Source organism: Brassica napus, chromosome C6 (assembly GCF_020379485.1).
Source record: "Brassica napus cultivar Da-Ae chromosome C6, Da-Ae, whole genome shotgun sequence".
Lineage (NCBI taxonomy): Eukaryota > Viridiplantae > Streptophyta > Magnoliopsida > Brassicales > Brassicaceae > Brassica > Brassica napus.
The window spans coordinates 30,725,988-30,751,913 of record NC_063449.1 but is presented as its reverse complement, the minus strand read 5'-3'; the positions used below and the strand labels follow the sequence as shown (position 1 = coordinate 30,751,913).

The 25,926-nt window shown below is 34.2% G+C and overlaps 4 protein-coding genes across 4 annotated transcripts; 2 read left to right on the top strand and 2 right to left on the bottom strand.

Moving 5' to 3' along the window:
• Positions 1–7,406: 7,406 nt before the first annotated feature.
• LOC111207022 (probable glycosyltransferase At5g03795) lies at positions 7,407–9,168 on the bottom strand. The gene is made up of 3 exons (XM_022704589.2): positions 8,583–9,168; positions 8,283–8,508; positions 7,407–8,165 (listed from the first exon to the last, which is right to left on the bottom strand). The coding sequence occupies exons 2-3, from the start codon at positions 8,382–8,384 to the stop codon at positions 7,818–7,820; spliced, it is 450 nt and encodes a 149-aa protein (XP_022560310.1). The 5' UTR covers positions 8,385–8,508; positions 8,583–9,168; the 3' UTR covers positions 7,407–7,817.
• Positions 9,169–9,748: 580 nt separating this feature from the next.
• On the top strand, positions 9,749–11,708 carry LOC106374745 (aromatic aminotransferase ISS1). The gene is made up of 8 exons (XM_013814703.3): positions 9,749–9,860; positions 9,935–9,982; positions 10,166–10,294; positions 10,367–10,426; positions 10,521–10,677; positions 10,771–10,936; positions 11,007–11,115; positions 11,186–11,708. The coding sequence occupies exons 1-8, from the start codon at positions 9,798–9,800 to the stop codon at positions 11,636–11,638; spliced, it is 1,185 nt and encodes a 394-aa protein (XP_013670157.1). The 5' UTR covers positions 9,749–9,797; the 3' UTR covers positions 11,639–11,708.
• A 5,813-nt stretch (positions 11,709–17,521) lies between these two features.
• LOC106376663 (katanin p60 ATPase-containing subunit A1) lies at positions 17,522–20,150 on the top strand. The gene is made up of 7 exons (XM_013816766.3): positions 17,522–17,816; positions 18,008–18,491; positions 18,584–18,781; positions 18,921–19,165; positions 19,256–19,414; positions 19,496–19,583; positions 19,677–20,150. Exons 1-7 carry the CDS (start codon positions 17,683–17,685, stop codon positions 19,956–19,958), a joined length of 1,590 nt encoding a protein of 529 aa, XP_013672220.2. The 5' UTR covers positions 17,522–17,682; the 3' UTR covers positions 19,959–20,150.
• A 28-nt stretch (positions 20,151–20,178) lies between these two features.
• LOC106376662 (ADP,ATP carrier protein 1, chloroplastic) lies at positions 20,179–23,513 on the bottom strand. Its single transcript, XM_013816765.3, has 5 exons — positions 22,549–23,513; positions 21,937–22,191; positions 21,724–21,867; positions 21,292–21,639; positions 20,179–20,754 (listed from the first exon to the last, which is right to left on the bottom strand). The coding sequence occupies exons 1-5, from the start codon at positions 23,311–23,313 to the stop codon at positions 20,416–20,418; spliced, it is 1,851 nt and encodes a 616-aa protein (XP_013672219.1). The 5' UTR covers positions 23,314–23,513; the 3' UTR covers positions 20,179–20,415.
• Positions 23,514–25,926: the final 2,413 nt, after the last annotated feature.

Below are 25,926 nucleotides of genomic sequence, written 5' to 3'. Positions count from 1 at the left end.
CATGGGCTCTTCTCATCATGGCTACCATGTCCGTTTCCTGAACAAATTCATTAAGTATTCCAGTTTTCTAAACATAACATCTAAATGCTGTAGCTTCTCAATCTTACCATGGTATTCTCCATTGAGCCAGACATGCAATGCATGGCCAACGTTAGAAACTCTAATAGTAGGCTTGCTTCCTTTATTCTTAAGGTCACTATAATCTATCTTGAACCTATAATATAGAAAATTAATAAGATAAAATTCTTATGTTTCTTTTTGATGTTTTCTTCTTGAAATTCTAATTCATAAAAAGAAATCAGACTTGTACGCTTACTTTGTTATGTACCATCCGTAATCAGACTTGTTTTTGGACCGGTCTCGGTGAACACCTTGAAATCAAACTTCTTATTTGTCTTCTTTGACTTCATATAATTCCATGCAGTGTGATGAGAGACAATCTTAAACATACATCAACCAAAAAAAAATGAAAGTAAATAATCTCTTATTTTTTTGTCGATACAATACCTGAGTAGAGTGGTTCCCATGAATTCACCATGCTTCTTGACGTTTTTCGAGTTCCAAAAATGGGGGAAGTCGAGCAACAATGAACGCTTGATAAAGAAGATTAACTAACAGAGGTTCTGAAGATTCATCTATAATTTATAGGTTTGGCGTGAACGAAACGGAGAGGTCGACATCGCTTCTGAAATAAATGACGAAAACATTAATTGGTAAATCAAGAGACATACGTTGAACACTAGAGAAGATTAATGTTTGGTGTTTGCAGAGAAGCTGAACGGAGACGGCAAAGGTAAAGAGACGAAGAACAATTAAAAAAACTCTAATCGACAAAACGCTGTGTTTAATAACATAATAAAACATTAATTGAACGGAAAAACTCAAATCATACCATATAATTTAAAAACCAAACTCCAGAACAGAATTACTAAAACAAACCGAGAATCATGGACCCCACAATATTTATAAAATGCATATATGTACACCTTAAGGAGAGAATAAACTATCATATGATAAATATATATTAGTTTCGACCATCAATATACAAAGTATCATTTAGTTTAGTGGTATAAATGTTGGTGTTTATATATCAATAACCCGGGTTCGAGCCAAAGGCTTGACACGTTTTCACACTTTTTAAAAGTGGGATCCACAAATGTGATGATGTGTCGCATCAGCAGTGATGAAACTAGCTCATTATAATATAGATTTTCTATAGTTTTAATTATTATATCTGTTTGGTGACTATTGTTATGACATAATTTTATATATGAGTGCCTTTCTTATATATAATACATAGATTTAAATATCTTTGTTTAATTTAAATTAATATATATATATATATATATATATTTGTTTTATCTAATATTTTATTAAATATTTAATAAATATTATTATTGTTTATATATATTATTTTTTAATAAAAAATTACTAATCAATTATTATTTTTAAAGTAGTAATTCATATTTTAGTACAAACTCATTATATAAATTATAAATAAATATATAGACACCCTATTTTATAATAAATTTATGTACAAATGAATTTTTTTTATTTTAGTTTAATATATTTTATCAAATTTATAATAAATATTATTATTATTGATATCCATAATATGTCTCTTAAATAATACATACTGATTTAACCAAAAAGTAGTAATACATACGTACATACTGCAACTTATACATCAAAAATATTACTAGTTAATTATTTGAAAACATATAGTAACTCATATATTTACGGTAAACTTACTATATAAATCTACAGTTTTTACCGTTTAACTTTTAATGCAAACTACATTAAATTATAATTTTTTCTAATTCAACTCCAATACTACATGTCACCAATCGGATTCGTAATCTTTCGAGTTTACAATACATGTTGTTAATTAAAATGAATTTTTAAAATATTTATATTATTTTACTGTTATTTTGCATCCGAGGAACGAACGGTAATTTTTTCTTTTATTGACTAAACTCTCAGATTTGAAATGTAAACTGAATTTGATATAAAGGTATGATTAAATTGTGGGTTAATTTGAAAAACGTGAAAAGTCAAAAGCTATGATTATTTTGTCAATAAGCGAAACGGCAATAAAGTCTAAATGATTATAAGTCAAAATGTTCAAACGAAACTTTGATGTTAAATGATTATAACCGAAGAAATCATACAAACAAAAATGTATTTAAAGTATAGAGGCACAACACACGAGTATTTGAAAAGCTACACAAAGAACCAGAAGTCTTTATCGCTAACCACATGGGAGAATGGGAGTTACGTATTCAAAGCTATAAATCTAGGATTTCAAAATTTAAGAGAGAAAACTGTTGTATCGATCAATTATATAAATACTTGTGTTTTTATATTTTTATTGTACTATAATAAGATGAATGCGTTTAAGCTGCAAGTGTGGGAAGGACGTAACGAGAGGACGTCGTGGACCTAATTAATAATAACGTAGATCTACACGATTCAAACACACAACTGCACAAAAAGAAACAGGAAAATAAAAGGGGGGGGGGGGGGGGGGGGGGGGGGTGGTTTCAAAACTGAGAAGTAGATCTGACCATAATATCCATAACCCAAAATCGGAACCCGAACTGAAAAACTCAATCCGTATCCAGTCCGAAATGTAAAAAATATTCGAATGGGTCTTGTAAAGTGGTACAAAACATATCCGAACCCGAACGGGTAATCCGAAAAACCAAAAAACCCGAAAAATCCGAAAAGATATCCGAAGAAACCGATCCGAATGTCCAAAATAATATACAATATAATTATATGAAACATGAATATATATTTCAAATATTCAATTTCATATTTATTTTGATATGTTATCTAACAATAAGTATTTAAAATATAAATAACTACCTTAAATACTTAATTATATATAAATAAATATATATTTCTTATGTTTTACTTTTAAATTTTAGATTTTATTTTGGGTATATCCGAACCGATCCAATATAATCCGAATCCGAATGATATATGATTACTTTATGGGTTCTACGATGTGATATAAAACCGATCCAAACCCGATGTGTTATATCCGAATCCGACCCGTACTTGCAAATTTACTAGAATAGGACCTAGGAGGTGTTATAAAAAAGAACCGAAATCTGAAAAACTCGATCCAAACGCCAACGGGTATCCGAATGCCCAGACCTACTGAGAAGACAGAAACAGGCGTATAGTCTTAAAAACATTAAAATCAGGTCATGTTTGGTCGTTCCTTTTTTTTCATTCATTTGAACATGGCATGATTTTAATGTTTTTTTGGGTGAACACATGATTTTAATGTTTGCAAGACTATGTAGTACGATCCAGTCATTAGTTATACTAAACATGTCAAGATTTATACAACCTGCCATGATTTTAATGTTTTGTAGGACTATATGTGATCCAGTCAGTATTTATAGTAAAAGATCATGTCAATATTTATATTTCTCCTCCACTGGGGCATATGACTGAATTTGTGACAAGTAACAACATATAGGGGGGGTGGAAGAATAAATGCGTCTATGTGTAATATACAAACACGAGCGTGCCCTGAAATTTTGAGGCCTAAACTATTTAGTAAAGACTAGATCGTTTTTTCACGCTGCGCGCGGATAATATACTTTTAAATTATTTTTTTCATATTTTTTTTATATTTTTTCACATGTAAATTATCATCTTAATTTTAGATTAATTGTGTTTATTTAATAAATTGCAACTTACTATTTTTACTTTCATGGTAAATATTTTGTATAAATGAGGAATTTAGTTTTAAAATTTTATTTATCGTTTTAAAACTTTATTTATATTAATTTCAAATAAGTTTCTATTATATAAAATGAAAAAAAGTAACATGACTATCACAGTAAAATTAGGAAAATAGTTTGAATTACTTTTTTTATTATGTTTGGCAAACTTTATTTCTGTAAAAGATTTGAAACATTTTATGGATCAAAATTTCATATAAGTAAACACAGCAGAACAAACAAATTTGTTCAATAATGCACCAGCATTTATTATTCTTGTTTTACGTAAATTTTATAAAATTGATGATTGATAACTATTTTAGAACTGAAACCGTTTAAAATTTGCCTATGCATTATTAAATAGTAAAAATATTAAATTATAAAATAATATTAATATTAATTGGAAGTGACGTAATAATACTATTAGTAGTGACCAATAATTTAAATATAGAAAAATTATTGATCTGCACTTTGATATTTTTTAGAAAAGTTATTTATTCACCGACCAATAAAAGTCTGCGAGCTCATATTCAGTAGTTGAAAAAAAAAGAAACAAAATAATAAGAATTTGCCAAATTATATTATGTTTTTTTTTAAGTAAACATAAATAAAAAAGAGTACAACTTTTTTTTAACATTGTTAACTCCGTCATCAAAACAATAAACCCTAAATCCTAAACATTAAACCCTAAAAACTAAACCTTAAATTTTTGGGTAAATCCTAAACCCTTGGGTAAACCCTAAATCTTTGGGTAAACCCTAAATCTTTGGGTAAACTCTAAAACCTTGGGTAAACCCTAAACTATAGGGTAAATCCTAAACCCTAGGGTTTAAGATTTAGAGTTTTGCTTACGGTGCTTAGGATTTAGTGTTTAGGATTTATTGTTTAGTTTTTACGATTTAGAGTTTAGGATTTACCCAAGGGTTTAGGGTTTAATGGTTAGACTTTAGGATTTAGTGTAATTTTACTAACAGCATTAATAATGTTTTTAAAAAATTCATTTTTTTTGCAGCTAGTACTATTTTTTTAAATTTTTATTTACTTTTTTTATTTAAAAAACATAATATAACTTAGCATTTTTTTGTTATTTTGCTTTTTCTAAAAAAGAATAAATATGATATGACAGGCTATAATTAGCTGGTGAACCCACGCCCTCTAGGGTAAACAAAAAAAAAACTCTTCTTAGAATGTATAGATGTTGTTTTTGTAAATTTGTTCTAATATAATTTTGATAACATTATAGTAAATAAGTCTTATGTGGCTTTGGACTTCCGTAAATTGAAACACAATTATGTATAAACTGTTTTCTAATTAAATACAACGCATAATAGTGTATGAACCAAAATTTCTTTTGAAAAAATAAATTTAAATATATGGAAGGAAAAAACCTTAGAAGCTGTTATTAGATAGACATGAACATCCTTTTTTAGAATTTTTGGAGAAACAAATGTATGTTATGATTTCTAAGAGAATTTTAATTTTAGCTTTTACCCCAAATTTGATATCATTATTTAAATTTATCTTTAAGATATAACTATTTTCATAAATACTTTAAATTTTTGAAAAACTAAAATTGACATTATAAATCATTTAAAAATGTTTAAAATCATTTATAAAATATTTATAAAGGTTCATAAATTCAAATCCAATCCATAACTAATCTACTAATACTAAAAGGAGTATATCCTTCATATTTATAGACTTACTTTTTATTTTTAAAATATTAACTGAGATACTAAGGCAACATAAAACAAAAACTGATAATATACTTTTATCAGCCGTGACCATGACTGGAGCAACATCATGACCATGACTCTTTCTCTTTGTATCTTCAACTGTGCTCTGGAATCGTTTATCCTCAAAGATGACGTTATTGTCATCAGAAACATAGCTTGTGTGTGAACTCGATGAAGCCAAGCTTGACTGTTTCTTGAGCTGACAGCTATCGTTGACATCATCTTTAATTGGCTGCTGCTTCGCTCTGCCTATTTTAGCAAAGGAATTACTCTGCCTCGTCTCCAATGAGTTATCTCAAGAATGACCTCTCTTCCATGAAGCATTTTATGATTGTTCATCAACATTTTTCTTAGAAAGCTCTGCCCTGGTAGTAAATTGATCTTCTTCTTCCCTGCAACTGCTTCTTGACATTTCTTCTTTAACAAAACCTCCGCTTTGCACATTTGATCTACTATGTCTATGTGAAGGTTCGTTTCTTATATTATCATAAGAGGATGAGTTCGGCGACTCTGTGAAACTCTGCATCGTCATCCTCATCTTTTCTTTACTTGAAAGCTCAGCAGCTGCACGTGCAGCAAAACTCGCTCTTTCAGCAGACTTCTATATATTATAATTTTGTAATCATTAATTTGTATTTTGTCATAAAAAAAATTTAAACCATGGATCATAAAATTTGAATGTAAGACTTTTACAGTTTTAGTAATTTATATTCGTTTTTAAAAATTCAAAATATAATATATACAGAAAAATCTATTTTTTATTATATGGTTAATGTGGTTGTTTAATTTATTTTAATAGTTTAAAATTAAACAAATAAGATAGAAGATAAATTAATTTTTATCAAATTTTTATTATTCAAAATCATTAATTGTCATATATACTTTAGCCACATTAGGCAATTTCGTAAGTTTTACTTAAAGAAATAATAAAAAACATTAATAATGAATTTATGGTTAGTTTAATAAAAAACTTATTAATAATTAGATGGACCAACATATTTCTCTTGTAATTTTAAGAATCATCCTGGTGATGACATGTGGCTACAAAAAGAAGTTGTAAAGTTTCTCAATTAATATATAGGGGATGTTATTCTTACAAAACAAAGCTCTAATTTTTGCACAGTGTAATTTTGTTACAGTTGATTAAGTTTTTTTATTGTGTTCTAATTCGTAGGGAATATTTACCGCATGTTAACCATTCAAATATTTTAAAAAGGGGGAAATGCTAATTTCAGTAAAATTGAAATGCAATTTTTTTTGTATGATAAATTTTTTTGAGCCCGTATAATTTAATTTAAATGTAAATGATGCAAGTGATAGTTTTGAGTAAACCATACATATTTTTGAAATGAAACTAAATTCATTTAAATTAATTTTTTTGGAAATGATTTTTTCCTAATACAACCTAAATGTGCGTGAATTTTAAAATATCAATTAGGTAATCTAAAGTTTTAACCCATGTAAATTATTTAATATTTATCCTAAACTTCTTATCCTAGTTGTTCTCAAAAAAATACTTCTTATCCTAGTTCCGTCGACTCCTTTGTTCCATGCTGCGTTGTCTACAGATATAGAAAATACATTTTTATGTATATGTTTGGTGAAAAGTTAAAAACACTGAAAGTTGAAATGATAAGGTTTATGTAAGAGATAGACAAAACATATGATAAAGAAAAATGTCTCTGGTCACGTCAAACACCACCATCTGATCATAAATTACCATGAATTCATAAAAAGAAGATAGGCTTGAGGAAGATAACTCCAGAAAAATTACGTACAGAGACTAAAATTGGTTTTCTGATCATGGTAGTTTCAGTTCACATGCGACTCTGCTTGGCTCGTGAATGTAGTAAACAATATAATGTATTACTAATTATTCACACCGGTTCAATCTACTCAATCACAGCCGGTCTAACCCGGACTCACATGTCAATGGAATTTTTTTTAATTTAAAACCCCTATTGGATTTATCGTGTGAAAAAAATGTATAAATGAATTGTTTGTTTGATAAAGAACTTCTAAACCGAAATTTGGAAAACTCCGTTAAACCAAACAGAATGAAGAATCATGTGAAACATATCATACTTCTCAGGCTTCACATGCCACAAAAAAAGCTTCTGCATTCTCTTCACTCTCATCTGCAATTGCTTGTACCTACGTTCCGATATAGACATCAAAATCTTCTTCAAGTTGGGTATATCTTTCTCCAACACAAAAACCGCAAACGACTCCCACTTCAAAACCTCGAAGAAAGGTGGCACAAGTTATCAGATATGATTACTGGAACACAACCATAGAAAATAGCCTCCACCACCCTAGGGCTGTTCACTTCATACCCTTAAGCGCAAATGCAGTACTTGCTCGTCTTCATGAACTGAAGATAGTTCTTGTTTCCTTTAGACCTCAGAAGCTTCCCGAATATTTTCAGGTAAGGATCTTTGTTGTTACCCCAGTAAGAGAGTAGTATTGGCCTAACGTACCCGTGATCGGGTTGACCAGCAAAGAAAGCTACTGTTGGCCTTTTGGACGCAGACTTGCCACCGATGTTACTTAGTGGTTTCTTGGGATCTCTAACGTATGTCTCCGGTAGAGATGTGTCATTTCCAAAGACAAAGCCTTCTTTAACATCCGAGTTACACAACGCCCTTATAGTCTTCGAAAAATGCTTCCGTGTCTCCGATGGAGCCTGAAAATGTAACAAAACGACATACATTTATTAGTAAATGATCTGAATGATCCAACCGTTATAACCTCACATAGACGAAATGTCACAAAACACCAAAAAAACCTAGAAGAAGCAGACCTTTGAGTCAATAATATCCTTGAGACGGTTGAGCTCTTCAAGTGCAATGTCCCAGTTCTGCATCAATATCTCAGATGCTAGCTTCCCCCACAAGGCACTCATACTTCTCTCAAGGTTAGAGCAAATAGTCCTGTACTGGAAAGATAATCAGCAGCACCTGAATAATTCCCACATTCAAACTGAAACTTGGCGTACTGATACAACGCCTCAATCTGGTCTGACCAATCTGATAAAAAATATTACACATCAAAACTGAGTTCCTGGATACTAAACACAAACGAAACAACACAAAATCACAACCTGGTAACGTTCTTTCAGCATCTGGAGATTGTATTGCTTATCACCTCTTAGCTCACAACCTGGTAAAGTTGATACTTCTCTGAAAACTATCAAAGATCTGCATCACCCAAAACATTTTCTCAGTAAAAAACCTTAACTACAGAGAATTAGAACACGAAACAGGATCAAAAGACCTTAACTTTTCAATCAACCCACCAAACCACATTTAGTTTCTTCACCATTCCTCATCTCAACACCCGCCGACTCGAAGGTATCGTCTGAGGAGGTCCAGAATCAGGTTCGGGATGGCCTTGTGGATTCATCATCGGGAGAGAGACATAGAGAGAGAGACCGAGAGGAAGAGATAGAGACCGAGAAATGTTTGAGCAAAAAAAAAAAGAGACGAAGAGATGAAGAGAAGAGACGGCTCTTCCACACCCTAATTAGGTAGGAGGCGTTGAAGAATGAAAACTGAAGAAAGAAAAAAACGGCTGGGAATCGAGGAAGATGAATCACAGAAGTTGATTTCGATGTGAAGTTTGGGCTAAAATAGCAGACGTGGCAGAAAAAATAGTCCTTATTGGCTGATTTAATTTGCATACGTGGATAGGTTGGCTGATGCTCATATATCCCTTTTAGTATTAGTTAGATTTCAAAAGTTTATTTGCCTAAATTTTTTTTTTTTACAAATTTGGGGATCTATTTACACATATTTTTTAAAAAAATTTGGGAATCTAAAATAACTGTTTCATTAGGCTTGGTCCAGGAGCGACCTAGCAAACATGTACACAGTTTCGAGCACACATGTAATAGATGAGCCAAAAAGGGCTTTGATGTAAATAAGGGCCCAAATATCAAAGCTAGAGAAATATTCAAAAAGGGTCTGATTTCTTTTGGCATGCAAAGCAAATCTCATGGTTGATCACGCAGCACATTTAACAAGATGATTTTCAACTGGGCGAGTCTGGGAAACAGCGAACGATTATTAACAAAGGCGTTACTCTTTTGTGACTAGTCTTTTACCTTTTTTTTGTTCTTTTGGAGTAAAGTGTACTTTTAAAAGTAAAAGCGAGGGGCTGGTGAAGAAGAAGAAGACAAGGAAAAGGCGTGCTTTAACGCTCATACTTGTTTTAGGGGTTATCGACCACGATCAGCGGTTTCTTCCTCTTCAGTATTATATATATGTATCAAACAACTCGACCCTAATTACGAAAACAACAATAAAATTTCATAGAAATGGGTTCGTCCGGGATGCTTTCGAGGAGAACCTTGGGCACAGATGTCCCCGTCATGACTCAGGTCATCCTCCAGTTCCAACTCATTGTTTCTTATTCTTTGTTTTTTGTGAGAAACCGTTGGGTTTTTGCGTGCAGATACGGGAACTAGCGGCCGAACTGACTAACCCCATGTCTCTCGCCCAGGTTTGTTGCCTTCTCGAAATACGTGTTTTAATAATCTAGTTTTGTAACTTTGGGTTTCGTGAGTGTTTCATTCCTTAAACTTGTATAGTCTGATTATATTCTTTATTGCATGCATCCTAACAATGACTTGAAACATATAGATTATGTCTGAATTTTGATTCTCTGGGGTATTATTGATTGCAGGGAGTGGTGTATTGGCAGCCTCCTCAAAAGGCCTTAGACAAGGTCAAAGAGCTTGTCTGGGATCCTGCCATTAGCTCTTATGGTCCTGATGAAGGTTTGCCTGAGCTACGCCAGGCTCTTCAAAAAAAGGTAACCATCATATAAGAAACAAATAAATATTTTCTTTAATCCAGTAAACGTTTACTTGTCTTTGTTCTGAAGCTGCGTGAAGAAAACAAGCTTACCAAATCAGCTGTGATGGTTACTGCTGGTGCCAATCAGGTCTCTTTTCTTTAAGCTTTTTTTTGCCAAGCCTCTTTTTATTCTTTTACTCTCATACTCTCTTTGTTTTTGTTTTTTTTTGTAAAAAATGTAGGCTTTTGTGAATCTAGTCCTTGCATTATGTGATCCGGGTGATTCGGTTGTCATGTTTCAGCCATACTACTTCAATGCCTACACGGCCTTCCAGATGACTGGAGTCACCAACATCATCGTTGGTCCTCGCCATCCACACACTCTCTATCCCGACGCAGGTAAACCTCCTTCACTACTCTCTGAATCATTACTTAAATAGCTTTCAAGTTGGACTCGTGAGAGCCTCTCTTTTTTTTTTTTTTTAATGCCAGACTGGTTAGAGAGGACGCTCTCTGATTCTAAACCGACCCCAAAAGTTGTTAGTTTAGTGAATCCTGGTAACCCAAGCGGCACCAATCTCCCTGAATCTCTCCTTAAGAGAATTTCAGATATATGCAAAGATGCAGGGTGTTGGCTTATTATAGATAACACATACGAGTGAGTTCCTCAACTCATTTGCTGATTTGAATGTTAAGTTAAAATTGAAGGGATTATGAAAAATGGGCAGGTATTTCATGTATGACGGTTTAAAACATTGTTGCGTTGAGGGAGACCACGTTGTTAACATCTTCTCCTTCTCTAAAACCTATGGCATGATGGGTTGGAGGCTTGGATACGTGAGTGCCCGTTCCTATTCACTTCCAGATTTTGAGTTTATCTTCATGGAACGTTTAATATTACACGCAGATAGCTTACTCAGAGAACTTAGATGGGTTTGCGGCAGAGCTCTTGAAAATTCAAGACAACATCCCAATATGTGCCTCCATAATATCTCAGCGACTGGCTTTACACGCGTTAGAGGAAGGTGCAGGCTGGGTAACAGAACGGGTAAAGGGTCTGGTGAAGAACAGGGAGATTGTTAAAGAGGCCCTTGCGCCGCTGGGGAAGGAGAACGTCAAGGGAGGAGAAGGGGCGATTTACCTGTGGGCAAAACTACCGGAGGAACACAGAGATGATTTCAAGGTGGTGCGGTGGCTGGCACACCGTCATGGTGTGGTGGTGGTCCCGGGGTGTGCATGTGGTAGCCCGGGGCATGTCCGTGTTTCCTTTGGAGGGTTGAAGGAGGAGGAAACGAGGGAGGCTGCAGAGAGGCTGAGGAAAGGATTAGAGGAGCTGGTTGACATTGGAATGGTGGAATGAAATGGTTGCTTTTGCCTTGTTGTATTGAAGTTATTAGAACCTTTTAATACTAATAAAGAGTGTTTCGATTCTTCATCTACCACAAAAGTCATTTGTATTGGGATGGTGTTTTTTGTGTATACATCCATTGATTCAAATGATTTTATCTTATTTTTGGGCAAAGATTTTATACTTCAATAACGCTAAATTAGCGTTTGATTAGTTAATATATTTGGATTAGCTTTGTTGGTTATAAAATCTTTGTTAATAGAATTTAAACAAAAAGTTGGAGCTTGAGCTGATAAAATTTTGATATAGACCCGTAGAAGAATAGAAGGTAGGTAGTAGACGTTCATGACTGTTGTTATCAAACTGTTTTGAAACCCAACCCGGACCCCGGTGATCCGGTATGTAATCCGGTTTGGATTTTAGGAAAAATCAATTATTTAAAAACTCAGTAAAACTTACAAAAAACCGTTAAAACACGGAGCCCGGCTACCGTTTGAACTACTGATTACTGGTTGAACCAATACGTAATTTTAAAATTATTTTTATTTTAGATTTTTCAGTTACATTATTAGAATTTGTTTTGTATTCTAATTAAGAAAATAAAAAGATTATATGATCATGTGTATTATGAATCTATTAACAAAAATAGTTGATGTGATTTAACATTAGTTTATTTTTGTTATTGATAATTTATTACAAATTTATGTTTTACTTTTGGCTTACTTTTGATTGAAAGTTTAATTTAATTATTCACATTAGACATTTAAATACTTATAGATTTTAATTCTTGATATATCTTTATTCTATGCCATAACTCTTAACTTATTACAAAATTATTAAATAATTTTAATTTTATTTTTAATATTTGTATGTGAAATGAAAATAAAAATAAAGAAAACTAAAGTTAAGTATTTGTCTTATTTTTCTTAATATTTGTATGTAAAATAAAAAAAAATTAAAGTTAATTATTTTTTCCAAATAGTTTTTAAAACATAAAATATTTCTTATATTTTTCAATAGTTAATATATTATCATATACTCCATCCGTTCCAAAATAGATGATGTTTTAGAGAGTTTGTGATGTTTCAAAATATGTGATGTTTTGATATTTTATATTAATTTTAATTTTACTGAAAACTGTGTCACCAATAATATTTTTTAATGTTTTTAATGATTAGCTGAATTATTTTTAGTTTATATTTTTAATGTTATTTTTTAGGAAAAATGTATACCTTAATTCTTGTGCATCCACCCAAAACATCAAGTATTTCGAAACAAAGGGAGTAACAAAACTAATTAATTTATTAACATGCGGTTCGCCCGCGGTCGATCCAATAACTCGGTGACCCGATAAATTGTCCGGTTAAGTGTCCGGGTCGGGTTTCGAAACATTGTATCAAGGAAAATTGCATCCTCTAGCTATCAAAAATATTATAATTCACCACATAACCAAAAGCCCTACATTTCACATATACCGCATGTATTTTCTGTTTAATTCCTCGGCCTTTCATTCAACCGGCGCAACCTGCAGGTAAAATAATAACTACAGAAGGTTGAAAAAGTTACGCGTGGTTCTCTTTAATCACACAACTTCTCTAATAACTTGTTCTTCGTAATTTTCTGAGAAGGTGGAAAGTCAAGGTCGAGATTTTCGCCACTGCAAAATTTCCGCTGCTACCAAGTCGTAGATTTCAGGTACATCACCAGCTAAAATTGGGGAAGGTGGCTTGTTTCATTAAGGTAGACTGCAATCGGTAGCTTCCTTGGCGACGTTTTGTTGAGAAGAAAGCTCCGTCTGTGACGAAAAAGAAAGGCTTTTTAGATTTTAAAAGCGACGGAATGACAGAATGGGAGAGAGGCATCATCCTGAGTGAATGCTTGACGGCGAACCGGTAAATATGTGGCCGTGTCATAAAAAGAAGAGATGATGGCTCGTCGACTTTATATGATGATGAAAAATAATGATGGTGGATCCATAAATCTGTATCACCAAGTCTGCAAAAGAGGAAGAGGTGAAGAAGATAAAGTCGTCGACTATACTATATATAGGGTGTCCATACTATGTATCAGTTACTTTTTACTTACTAAAATTTGATCAAAGATATCTTTTTGTTGTATTCATGTATAAGATGAATTACATGTGTGGCACTGTATCAAAGATGCCACTAATAGTGATGCAACATACATAGAAGTCACATACGCATGAAGTAGAATTAACTGGCGTTACTATTCCATTGACCGATTCTTGTTCTATTCTACATAGACATATTATGTAATGTGATATATTCTGTTAGTATTCTACTTTATCATGTTCCATTCCATTTAACTATTACTAAAAAAGTGCTATATTTTGTTTAGAAATATAGTTTGTAATTTTCTTTAAGTTCTAACTATCGTTATATATTTTTGAACCTATAACAATCGTACTATGATCTATATTGTATAGTTTAATTTTACATAATATAATTTAATATTACATAATATTATGTACTTTTTAGATTTTGATATTTGGGTTTAGGATTTATATTTGGATTAGGGTTTAGTGATTAAAGTTTAGGGTTTAGTATTTAGAAGGTGGAGGAGGGGTATGGTTGGGTCAGCATTAACTTATTCCATGCAATCATAGATATTTCATAATTTCACTAATATTTACTATGTTATTTATTTTGTTCCATTCTATTTAGGTTTAGTGTTTATATTTGGGTTTAAGATTTATATTTGGGTTAGAGTTTAGTGACTAGAGTTTAGGGTTTAGTATTTAGAAGGTGAGGAGGTTGTGGTCATCATTAATTTCTTCCATGCAATCAAAGAGATTTTATAGTTTCACCAATATGTATTATGTTATTTATTTTATTCTATTTTATTTGGGTTTAGGATTTATATTTAGGTTTAGAGTTTAGGTGATATGGAATAATACTCGTTACATATGTATCTGCTAAGCATTAATGTTTTCACGCAATTCATTTTCTTCATTGTCTTCTTAATCCTTCTTACCAAAATAGAATGATTGAAGTTATTAAATGGAATATAACAATAAGGGGTTCTATTTTTGGCCACTGAAAACATTAACCTCGTATGCGGTAAAAATTAAAGTGATGTGGCCTTCTTCTCTTTCATAACTTATGAACAAAATACATAAAATCTTGGGCCAGATAAATTGGTGTCGACGTCGTCTTTGTCACCGTAACTTATCCCAAAAAAGAGTATAACCAGACGAGTTTGACGTTAAATGTTACTGGGAGCATTGTAGACAGAGCTCTTGTTTCATCTCAATATTTGTTAGGGTTATTGTATCTGTGGATTTTGCGTTTTGGGTTGATCATTATTTTTCAAGTTTTTTATTGTTATAGGGTTAAAGCTGTGATGATGAACTCTGTATGTACTGTTCTCCACTCATGAAAGACTAAACTGTGTTAGTAATGTGATTGATATAGTTCGTAGTGTTGCTTGTTGTGTCAATGAGACTTATTGTTTGTTTGTCTTTTTAATTTGTTACTTGTACTGTTGAGATTACATAAATTATATTAAGGTTGTTGAGAGTACCTTTTGTTTCTGGATATTTTTTCTCCAGTTTAGCTGTGTAAGTTGTGTGTATTAAGTAATAATTTTTTTTATTCTTATTATGTTGGTCATATATTTTTTTATTTTTAAGCTTGTTTTTTTTACCGGATCTTTAAAAAAAATACATGAAGACTTGTAGAAATATAACTATAAAATGAGTGACAATTAGTATTTAGGCTTTAATGAGTTTTAAACGAATATATGTATTTCTCATAAGAAGACAATAGCATTGACTTGTTGACATTGAACATGTAAGCTATTTTCATAAGACAAAAGGAGTGAGCAGGTAGAGATGTTGTTGCCGCCTTTGTATCCGTTGAGATTGTCTATTGTATCTCCTGGTGTGGCTATGTTTGTATCTCTTTTATTTGATGAGTAATATGTAAACAAAAATCATTGTTAGTTGTATTTATCAGAGTTTGTAACTTACTCTGCTTTTTTGTTTAGGTAATTTCACTGATCTTGGTTGTCTTCTTCGTAAGCATCTGCGAAAGTAAGTTTGTAAATTGTTAAATAGTTGGCCATGTAGTTTGTATTTGTTTAGCTGGTTCAATGTATGTGTCGTTGAATTTTAGTTGAATTGATTAGTTTGGTATATTTGTTTTGAAGTTTATTTGTAAGATTAGACAAAAAGTGAGGTGATCATTAATGATTCGTCTTTTTGGGATTCTAGTTTTTGGTGTTTTGATTGTTTGAGTTATTGTGGTTTCTTTTAAGCTGTAAAATAAAGATTTATGTAAAATTAGATTGATAAGTAAGAGAGATAAATAGACGACCACAAATTCGAAAATATTTTTTATTATTGATGTTAGCACAATATAGATAGTAATATAAAGATAATTATGTGTTGATTGTTTTTTACGGATCAATGAGGAGACGGATAACGACTCGAGTTGTTTCTTTGGTGAGGTCAGAGCCCTGGATAGAACGGATTTGCCCAACCACATCTGCAAGTTTAAATATTAGTTATGATATCGAAACATAATATAAACTCATATGCAATATGATAATATACCTGAGAGTTCTATGTTTGTGTTCGCAATCAGTTAGATTGTCGAACAGTCTAATCTTGACTGGAGATTGATCTCAGGAGCACCCGTGATGACTTTATCAATAATGGTTAGTGAGATGAAACGAATGAGGATTGAATGATCAGTTATCTTGTACATGCTTGAGCACCTAGCAACCTCAAAACGATCGACTTTCACAATGGAACCTGCTTTCAAAGATGACATGTAATAATTAGCACATCCGACGGGAGTAAATCCATGAGTCATGAAATCTGCAAATAATATTATTCAACAAAGAATCAGAAAATCAATTAAAAAAATTATGTTAAATAAGTGTGATAGATCGAAGATTAACTTACCTTTTCATCAAGGAAGAGAACCGTGATTCCCACAAACTCTATGTCTTTCTTGAAGTTCAGAGAATCCCAGAAGCGGAGAAAGCCAGAGGCTGTGCTCTGACTCCTACGACCAAGACGGAGAGACTCAAAGGTTGAGTGACGGACGCCGGGACGCCGGTTTGAGGAACTGGAGAGGCAGAGAGAAACATTTTCTAGAAGATGGTTAAAGTTAAGAGGAATCAATGAGTTTTGTGGAGATGCAGATTGGGTTTATCAAAGATGAGAATCATATATATATGGTTTACAGAGGGGCTACAAATCAGAAACATTTATGATCAAGCGATTTAAGATGAGGACATGAAGAGTTCACCGGTGAAAAAATAGATTACAAACATATACACGGCGAAACTCTGTAATTCAGACTTGTTTGAGACAATGATGAAAAGAACCCAAACTCATGTTAAATGACAACAGTTTACAATATGAGAAAACTATAACTATTGCAAACTTGAGATTTTTTCTTCATATAACGTGTTGAATCTCATATAAAAATGAAACCCATAATACACTTGTAGGTCCGACCCTCAGAGGAAGCCGAAGAACCAAAGGATTCCGACCTTCATAAATATATATTAGGTTCGGTCATCAATGTACAAAGTATCATTTAGCTTAGTGGTATAAATGTTGGTGTTTATATCTTAATAACCAGTGTTCGAATCATGGACTTGACACTTTTTCACGCTTTTAAAAGTGAGATGTGGCGTGCTGGGGAGTGAGCAAAAACTCAACTATTATAATATAAATTTGCTACAGAATCAATGTCATTCTCTTAGTTACACTCGAGATTTTAGCCATTTGGAAAATTCTCGTCGTATCAAACTTTAATTTGAACGAAGAGAATAAAGTTAAAAATCAATGATTAAGCTTTAGTGGATTTAAAGTGGGCCTTAAATGGGCCCGGATCTAAATTTGAATTAAAGTTATACTAAGTGGATCATTTACGTGGCCTCCATCTTCTTCTTCTTCTACTTTGTCTTCCCCATTTGTTCCGACGAGTCACATCACTCCGAAATCTGAGAAAGAAGGGGGTCCCGAGATCGAAGCTCAAGGCTTCGAACCCTAATTTTTCTGGGAAACAAAGGGAGAAATGGTGGGTACTAGTAGCAATAACTCGTTGGCTGGTCTACAAGATCACTTGAAATTAGCGAGAGAATACGCACTAGAAGGCTCCTACGACACCTCAGTCATCTTCTTCGATGGCGCCATTGCTCAGATCAACAAGTAACTAACCACCTCCTTCTCTCTTCACTCTCGAATCTAACATTTTATCAACCCCCCCTAGCTACTTCGATTTTGTTCATGTTAATGGACCCTAGCTCCAATCCTTAGAAACTGCATTGCTCAATGACATTGGTAGAGATTAAAAAAAAGGCAGTCTTTATGTTAATTTCTAAAAATATACTATCTTTTAGGCATTTAAACAGCCTTGACGATGCCACGTCACGCACGAAATGGATGAACGTCAAGAAGGCAGTAATGGAAGAGACCGAAGTTGTGAAGCAGTTGGATGCAGAGAGGAGAGCGTTTAAAGAAGCTCCCACTGGTCGTAGCCGTCCTTCTTCTCCTCCTATCAATAGTACCAAGTCCTCCTCCTTTGTCTTTCAGCCCTTGGATGAGTATCCTAATTCCTCATCATCCTCCGGTGCTCCAATCGATGATCCTGATGTCTGGAGGCCTCCTACTCGTGACGTCGCTAGCCGAAGACCCGCCAGGGCTGGCCAAAGCGGTATGAGAAAGTCACCAAACGATGGGGCTTGGGCTCGTGGCGGCCCAACAACGCGGGCGGCTCCGGCTTCCCGTGGTGGGAGAGGCGGTAAGTCTGCTGCTGCAAGTGCACGCTCTTCCGCTGTGGGAAAGAAAGGAGCTGCCTCCAAATCTCCCAAGCCTGAGTCTACTGTAAGTTTTATTTAGTCCTGCCTTTTCTTCTTCTTTGTATGCTTTACTGCAAATGATATTTAAAAGTTTGTGGCTTTTGGGATGATTATTAGAATGGTGATGGTGAAGATGGGAAGTCAAAAAGGGGATTGTATGAAGGGCCTGATGAGGATCTGGCTGCTATGCTTGAAAGGGATGTGTTGGACTCAACTCCTGGTGTCCATTGGGATGATGTTGCAGGTTTGTCTGAAGCCAAAAGGCTGCTTGAGGAAGCGGTTGTTCTTCCTTTATGGATGCCTGAATACTTCCAGGTACTTTGTTTGTTTCTTGTGGATGTGTATTCTTAGGCTCGGGAGCAAACCATATAAGAAATGAAGAGAATGAAAGTGTCAGTTCATCTGTTATGTACTTTCTAGTTATGGAGGGATGCTTAATTTGATTGCTCTTCAGGGTATTAGGAGACCGTGGAAAGGAGTTCTCATGTTTGGTCCTCCTGGGACGGGTAAAACTCTGTTGGCAAAAGCAGTTGCAACCGAGTGTGGTACCACCTTCTTCAACGTCTCTTCTGCTACGTTAGCTTCAAAATGGCGGGGAGAGAGTGAGCGGATGGTCAGATGCCTGTTTGATCTTGCCAGGGCATATGCTCCCAGCACAATTTTTATTGATGAGATCGACTCTCTTTGCAATTCCCGGGGGTAATTATTTTGTTCATGACACAGAGATTGATTTCAATACCGAATTGAATGCATTTGTGATCTGGTGAATGTGTGTGTGTATGGATGCAGGGGTTCAGGAGAGCATGAGTCATCAAGAAGGGTGAAATCGGAACTCCTAGTTCAAGTAGATGGAGTGAGCAATACAGCGACAAATGAAGATGGTAGTCGCAAAATAGTGATGGTGTTGGCAGCTACCAATTTCCCTTGGGACATAGACGAAGCTCTCAGGTTTCCTTATATTCTTCTTCTTTTATTGTTTTTTAACGTGCTCAAATATAACGAGTCTGCTGACTCTTGAGCCCTATGCAGGAGGAGGCTGGAAAAACGTATATACATCCCACTTCCAGATTTAGAAAGTCGGAAGGCTCTAATCAATATCAATCTGAGAACAGTTGAGGTTAGTTTTGTGATATGAATACTAATAATATCTCTGTTGGATAGATGCATGCAGCATATATGTAATGGATGGGTTATGTGTGTGTTGTTTCAGGTGGCGAGTGATGTGAACATTGAAGATGTGGCTAGGAGAACAGAAGGGTACAGTGGAGATGATCTGACGAACGTGTGCAGGGACGCGTCAATGAACGGGATGAGAAGGAAGATAGCAGGGAAAACCAGGGATGAGATAAAGAACATGTCAAAGGACGATATCTCAAACGATCCTGTGGCTATGTGTGATTTCGAAGAGGCCATTAGGAAAGTGCAACCCAGTGTGTCTTCCTCGGACATCGAGAAACACGAGAAGTGGCTCTCTGAGTTTGGATCCGCCTAAACCCTTAAGCTTAAACCAATCCACTTTTTTTTTTCATTAAAACAAAGTAATGTGTGAGCGTTTTGTGTTTGTTTATATTGTTATTTATTAATTTGCCATTTATCATAACCTTATGTTGTTTCTGCATTACGTCTATTCAAACTTGAAAAAAAGACTGTATGTTATTCATAAAAAATACTATTTTTTTTTTAATTTTAGGTTCAGAGAGACAAGACAAGGATTGCATGATAATCAATCATCTACTTGAATAATTAAAACAATACACATGACAAGTTTAAGGAAAAAACTTCGAACTTAAGATCAAACTGAAATGAAGATAAATGTTCAAAAAACTAAAGACTAAAAAGAGTGGAGTGGTGGTGCAAAAGAGCCAATGTTTGAGAGTCTTTTTGTGACTCAAACTCTTTATTTTGATTTCATCTTTCCTAAAATCAAATATCAAAAACCCTTTTGTTGTTTATATGTTGGTGGGAGCTGATTTCTCAGGCCAACTGCTTGTAGATTCTCCAAGGGAACCGTTTCCACCTTCCTCTTGAGACACAACAGGTATCTTCACCGATGAAGCTCTCTCCATTTCCTTCTCCAGCTCTTCTTCAGACCTCAAGGCATTGAACTGTCCCTCCAGTGACTTAGCTGCAGCTAACCATGCAGTGACAATGACCAACAGTATCATTCCTAGGTATGGTGTTGAATTGGCTAGTGATCCAAAGGATAAGATCATGAACTGCTGTATTAGAGCACCCCCTGATTTCCCTAACGGGTTGCAAACCACATCAATTGCAGCTTTCCCTTTAACCTGCAAACAAAGCCACAACCCTCAAGCTAAAGGACACACATAGTCCTGGGCATATTATCCTAAACCCGAAAACCGAAACCGAACCAAATTTACAAAAACCCGAACAGTTTCTATTTTTCTAAATCCGAAAAACCGCAACCGAACCGAAAACCAAACGAACCGAATATTTGAAATATAATAAAAAATTAATTATTTTTATTTATATATAATATACTTTATAAATAAAAATATATAAAAACCTTAATATTTTTTGGGGTTTTCCAGTTTTAACTTGGGTTTTCAGTTTTCTCGGTTTTTTTGGTTTTAAACCCAAACCAAAGCCGAACTATTTCTAATTTGGTTCCACTTCAGATTTTATAAAAAAAATAGGAACTCGACCCCAACCCGACATTACCCGATCCGGTCTGATCCAAAAAATGTCCGGTTCCTAAACGGGTCCTAAACACTCCAACCGAATTACCCGAAACCCGAATGCCCAGCGACACACAAATTCATTTCTTCAATGAGCTTTTTTAAAAAGAAGAAAGATTAGCAAACCTTGGTATCCTCATCCAAGGGGATGTAAGCCATTTCTTTACAAGGATCGAACAAGCTGTACTTGGCACTCTTGCTGAAGATATTCTGGAGAGCACCAACATAAACAGCTGCAAGCAGCGGAGTCATACCAAGCTTGGCAACAAGTGGTGCGAATGGGCCACCAAACAGTATCAGAGAGAAGAAGGCAACGCCAGTCAATAAGAGAACAGTTGGGGTGATCTTTGCAGCTACTCCCCAACCATACTTATCAAATACGTATTGACTGAGAAGCATCATTGTGAATGTTGCAATACCAGTGCAGGTTGAGAAGTCACCCATAAACGCCGAGTACTCGTTCGGGCTAGGAAACTGCTCAGAGTATAAAGAAGGAAAATTAAAAAGCTAAAGCAATGTGAATGCAAGGGTGGTAATAGATGAGGTGCTGTAACATACCTGAGCTTTAAGCTTTGATTTCCATGTGACTTCCACAAGGTTGATACTAATACCATACGCTACCACTAAAGTAGCAAGATCCCTAATGTATGGTGATGACACCAAGAACTTCAAGCTCTCCATCGTTCCCATCTTTGGTTTGTTCTGTAAAAAAGAGGAAACAAATCAGAAGAGCCCTCTAAGCAGCAAAAACAAACTTCTGCATGCCATTACCTTCTTCTTCAGGCTACGAGTTGGAAGAGGAACGTATCTATTAACCCACCAATAGAGGAAACAGATGGCAAGCCCCATTCCCACCACAATGCTCATCATGGCTTTCAATGAAACTGCCCAGCCATCAACTCCAGGACCAAGATTCTTTCTCAAGTTAGAAAAGTATTTCACCGTTCTTCCGGAGAAAATCAGCGCAACATTGGCTCCAAGTCCGAACAAGGGATAGAATTTCTTGGCTTCATCCACAGTTGTGATCTGCAAAGAGAGTGAACGAACCACTTCTATATGAAAAAAACTCACAAACCACTGACTTGTAATCATATATGCTGCATGATTACACATCAACAAACTCAGCTGCAATGAAAAACTATTACAGTAATAATTAATAAAGCATGTCATCAAACCATACACACACCAACCAACAAAATGAACATCTCTGAGATTTTGAGATTTTGGGGCTGTAGACTATTTAGTAAGAATTTCAATAATTTTTTTTACAAAATTGAAATTATTTTTACCAAAAATTTTTAGGGACATAGGCCAATACTTAACTGGCCTATGTCTGAGAGGCACACAAAAAAAAAAAAAAAATCTACAGGGCAGAGTAATCACCTGATTAGCAAAGCCCCAGAAGAGAACTGAAATAACCACACTACCCCAAAGCTCAGCCATGACATAAAACAAACAGAAACTCCAAATCCTCAAGATAGCAAGAGGACCCATGAACCTTGGACCGAGAGCAGCAAGGAGCTTATCAGCAAGAGCATCCGGGTGAATATAGTTGCTGAGAGGGTACATAACGAAACCAAAGGCCCCAAAGTAGATGATGAAAGGGATAATAACGGTGTAAAAGAGAGCCTTCTTGGAGAGAACATTGGAGAGCTTGGTGTAGAGGAGCATGAACCCAATAGCCATAGGGAGATTGACCCACGTCTTCAAGAAAGGTATAATCTCTGCCGAACTTCCTTTAGCCGTTACGACCAAGACGTCCTTCGTGTCCCTCAGGATCGTGTAGTTGAATAGAATGCAAAAGAACATTAAACCTAAAGGTATAATCTTTTTCAACGTTGTGACCTCCACGCCGAAGATCTTTGGTGATGGTACAATCGCTGCCGTGTCGCCTTCGTTGAGCAGAGCTCCTCCGTCTGCCTCCGCCTTGCATATGAACTCGGTGGTTCTCTCCTTGTGGGAAATGGAAATCTTTGGGTCAAAGGATTGAGCTTTCTTGAAGGAGAGAGACAAGGCGGGTGGAGTTCTTGGCTTGGAGGAGAAAAGTCTATGCTTTAAGCCGTGGGATGGGTGGAGAAGGCTTCTTCTCGCTCCGATGGGTTTGGCGGGTAAGGAGAGGATTCCTCTGGTTTGTATCGCCGCTTCCATCTCTCTCTCTTTGGGAAAATACACGGAGAGAAATGTGAGAGGAGATGATGATGATGATAAAAGGAGGAGGTGAGTGGGTAGTGCGAAGAAGAAGAAAGAATATAGTTTTTTTTTTTTTTTTGCCAATGAGATATTTACAGGATGTAATAAAAAAAACACTAAAAGGTCACTGTCTGAATGCTAAATAAGCTAATTTTTCGGATTTAAGGAAATAAAATTGGTCTCGGGAAGGATAAATTTGCGGTCGTGTTGTTCAACCATGTCCATGTGAGTTTTTTTATTTCATCATTTCATGGTAGAAAAAGTCTCAAGAGGGTGATACAGCAAATTTCTGTTTTACCCTCAAATTCACAAGTTAAAATGACTGTAATGACCCTTTTGGGATTATTTATTACTAGAGGCTTGGTGGGTGGCAACGACTTTCTTTTCTTTTGAGTTAGGTGGCTAAATAATGCTCTATTTACTTTACCCAAATTAAATCACGTGTTATATAATTTAATATTAAGAAAATAGTACTATTATTTATTCATATTTTCCAGGTTTTTATAGTGTAATCAGATGGAATTTATTCCAGAGTTTCGAACTTCGTTTGTCTTTGTCAAATTTTTATGTTTACTATCAGGGTGGTCGGTATGTTCTTATAGAATTAGTTTGCGTACCATTGCAAAATAGACAATATAAACCTTCATGTGAAAAATATTTATGTCAAGTGTCAAAACAAAATAGATTTTGGATTGATTATCTTCCTTGATTTGGTCGAGCATCACAGTTAGTCCTACACTCGATTGTTTTTCCCTTTTCAAACGTAAAGGAATTTGCATCCTGAGTTCATTTCTGACGGCGGCCCAAAAAAAGACGACAAAAGGAAATAAGCTGACCAAACTCTTATATGGAGTACATTTTAGTGGCAATTTATTTATTTTGCGTCATTTTGTCAACTTTAATATCACATAATTCTATTCCAAGGACCAGTTAGAAAACATATATTCGCTGGAAAGGTATGAAGGTGGTCTAAATGTTTTCAAGAGGCGCATCATCTAATCTAGGGGGATACGATTTTGAATAACAAATGACATATGAAAAAGATGTCACCGACTCAGCGGCCGTTCTACCAAGAACATCTTCAAAAGAAATTCTATAACTTTAAATATAAAATTTTTTGTTCTCTAAAAAGAAACTTGAAAACTTCAAATTTAGATTTTTAAGAAGTGAAACTTCATATTTGGAGTTTCACTACTCAAAACTCTAAATTTGAAGTTTCATCTTTTTATTTGCATTTTGGTCCTTATAATTAATTACACATCATATTTATGATTTTCAAGTATTTTCAAATTTATCGTTTTATTTTGTAAAACTTTGTATATCATAAATATTTAAAATCTATTTTAATAAATTCAAATTTGACACGTAAAATTAAATAAAAAATTTTAAATAAGATTTATAATATCTAAAACTAGAATCAGACAACAAGAATATTACAAAAGAAACTTAATAATTTAAAAAAAAAAAAAAAGATTCATGAAGACATAATTATTACACAAATTTAAATATTACAACAACACTAATAGTCTAGTAAATTTTCTTCGGAACCTCTAAAATATTGTCTAAACAAATTTTGTGTAACCGAAAATGGACCATTACGAAAATAATTTTATGGAATAATGTGTTATTTTGCTTGTAGTTTAATATTTAATTATGTATTTCTATTTATAATTTTATATTTTAGTATAATATTTTATTAATTAATATTACTGTAATATTTATATATATGTGCTAGTTATTTATAAAAGTTTTATTGATTTATATTAATTATGACAAATATAAAGACCATAGTATAAATTATAAATAATTTTGAAGTTAAATTTGAAATTTTACTTTTGGAGAAGAACACCTTGAAACTTCAAATATAGAGTTTTGTAAAGTCTAAAATAGAGAGTTCTTTTGGAGATGCTCTAAGCGTGGCACTTGCCCCCTATAAAATTATTAAATTCATTGTAACTTGCCCAGAATTTTGTTATTTACGTTTATTGAAAATCATGTTTTAGCTTTATATGTGTATTTACATATGATTTGCCCCCCAGTAAAATTTTGCTCTACATCCGCCCCTGCACCGACTGTGTCTTGAGCTGCATCTTTCTCTTTTTCTATTAGAGTTTAATCACCAATCCATGCAAACACATGTTTTTAGTGATTAATTATGATGCAAATAAATGTTTTTGTTCCTAATATACAGTATATTTTGTATCTTTTGAAATAAATGATTTTTTGTGATACTTCAAAGAAAAATGACTCACGGATCTTTCTGTAAGAAAAATCGATATAATTTATGTTTTCATATTCAAACAAAAAAATCGATAATTTTGATGAAGAGGATAATTGGCAGCCGTGGGATGAAAGAGACGGCTCCGATTGTCAGTGCACCCAACTTGCCGAAGAAATATCACAAGGAGGGAAAGAGGCATGGGAGGGAGCGTGTTGCTGACCTAAAAAGATCCAATCGATTCCCTCCATTCCCAATATTCCTTTTATTACAACCCAACGGTAATGAGATCTTCCACTTGGCGACGTAATAACGGTTCTTCATATACATGCAAGCAAAATTGCACTTTTTAC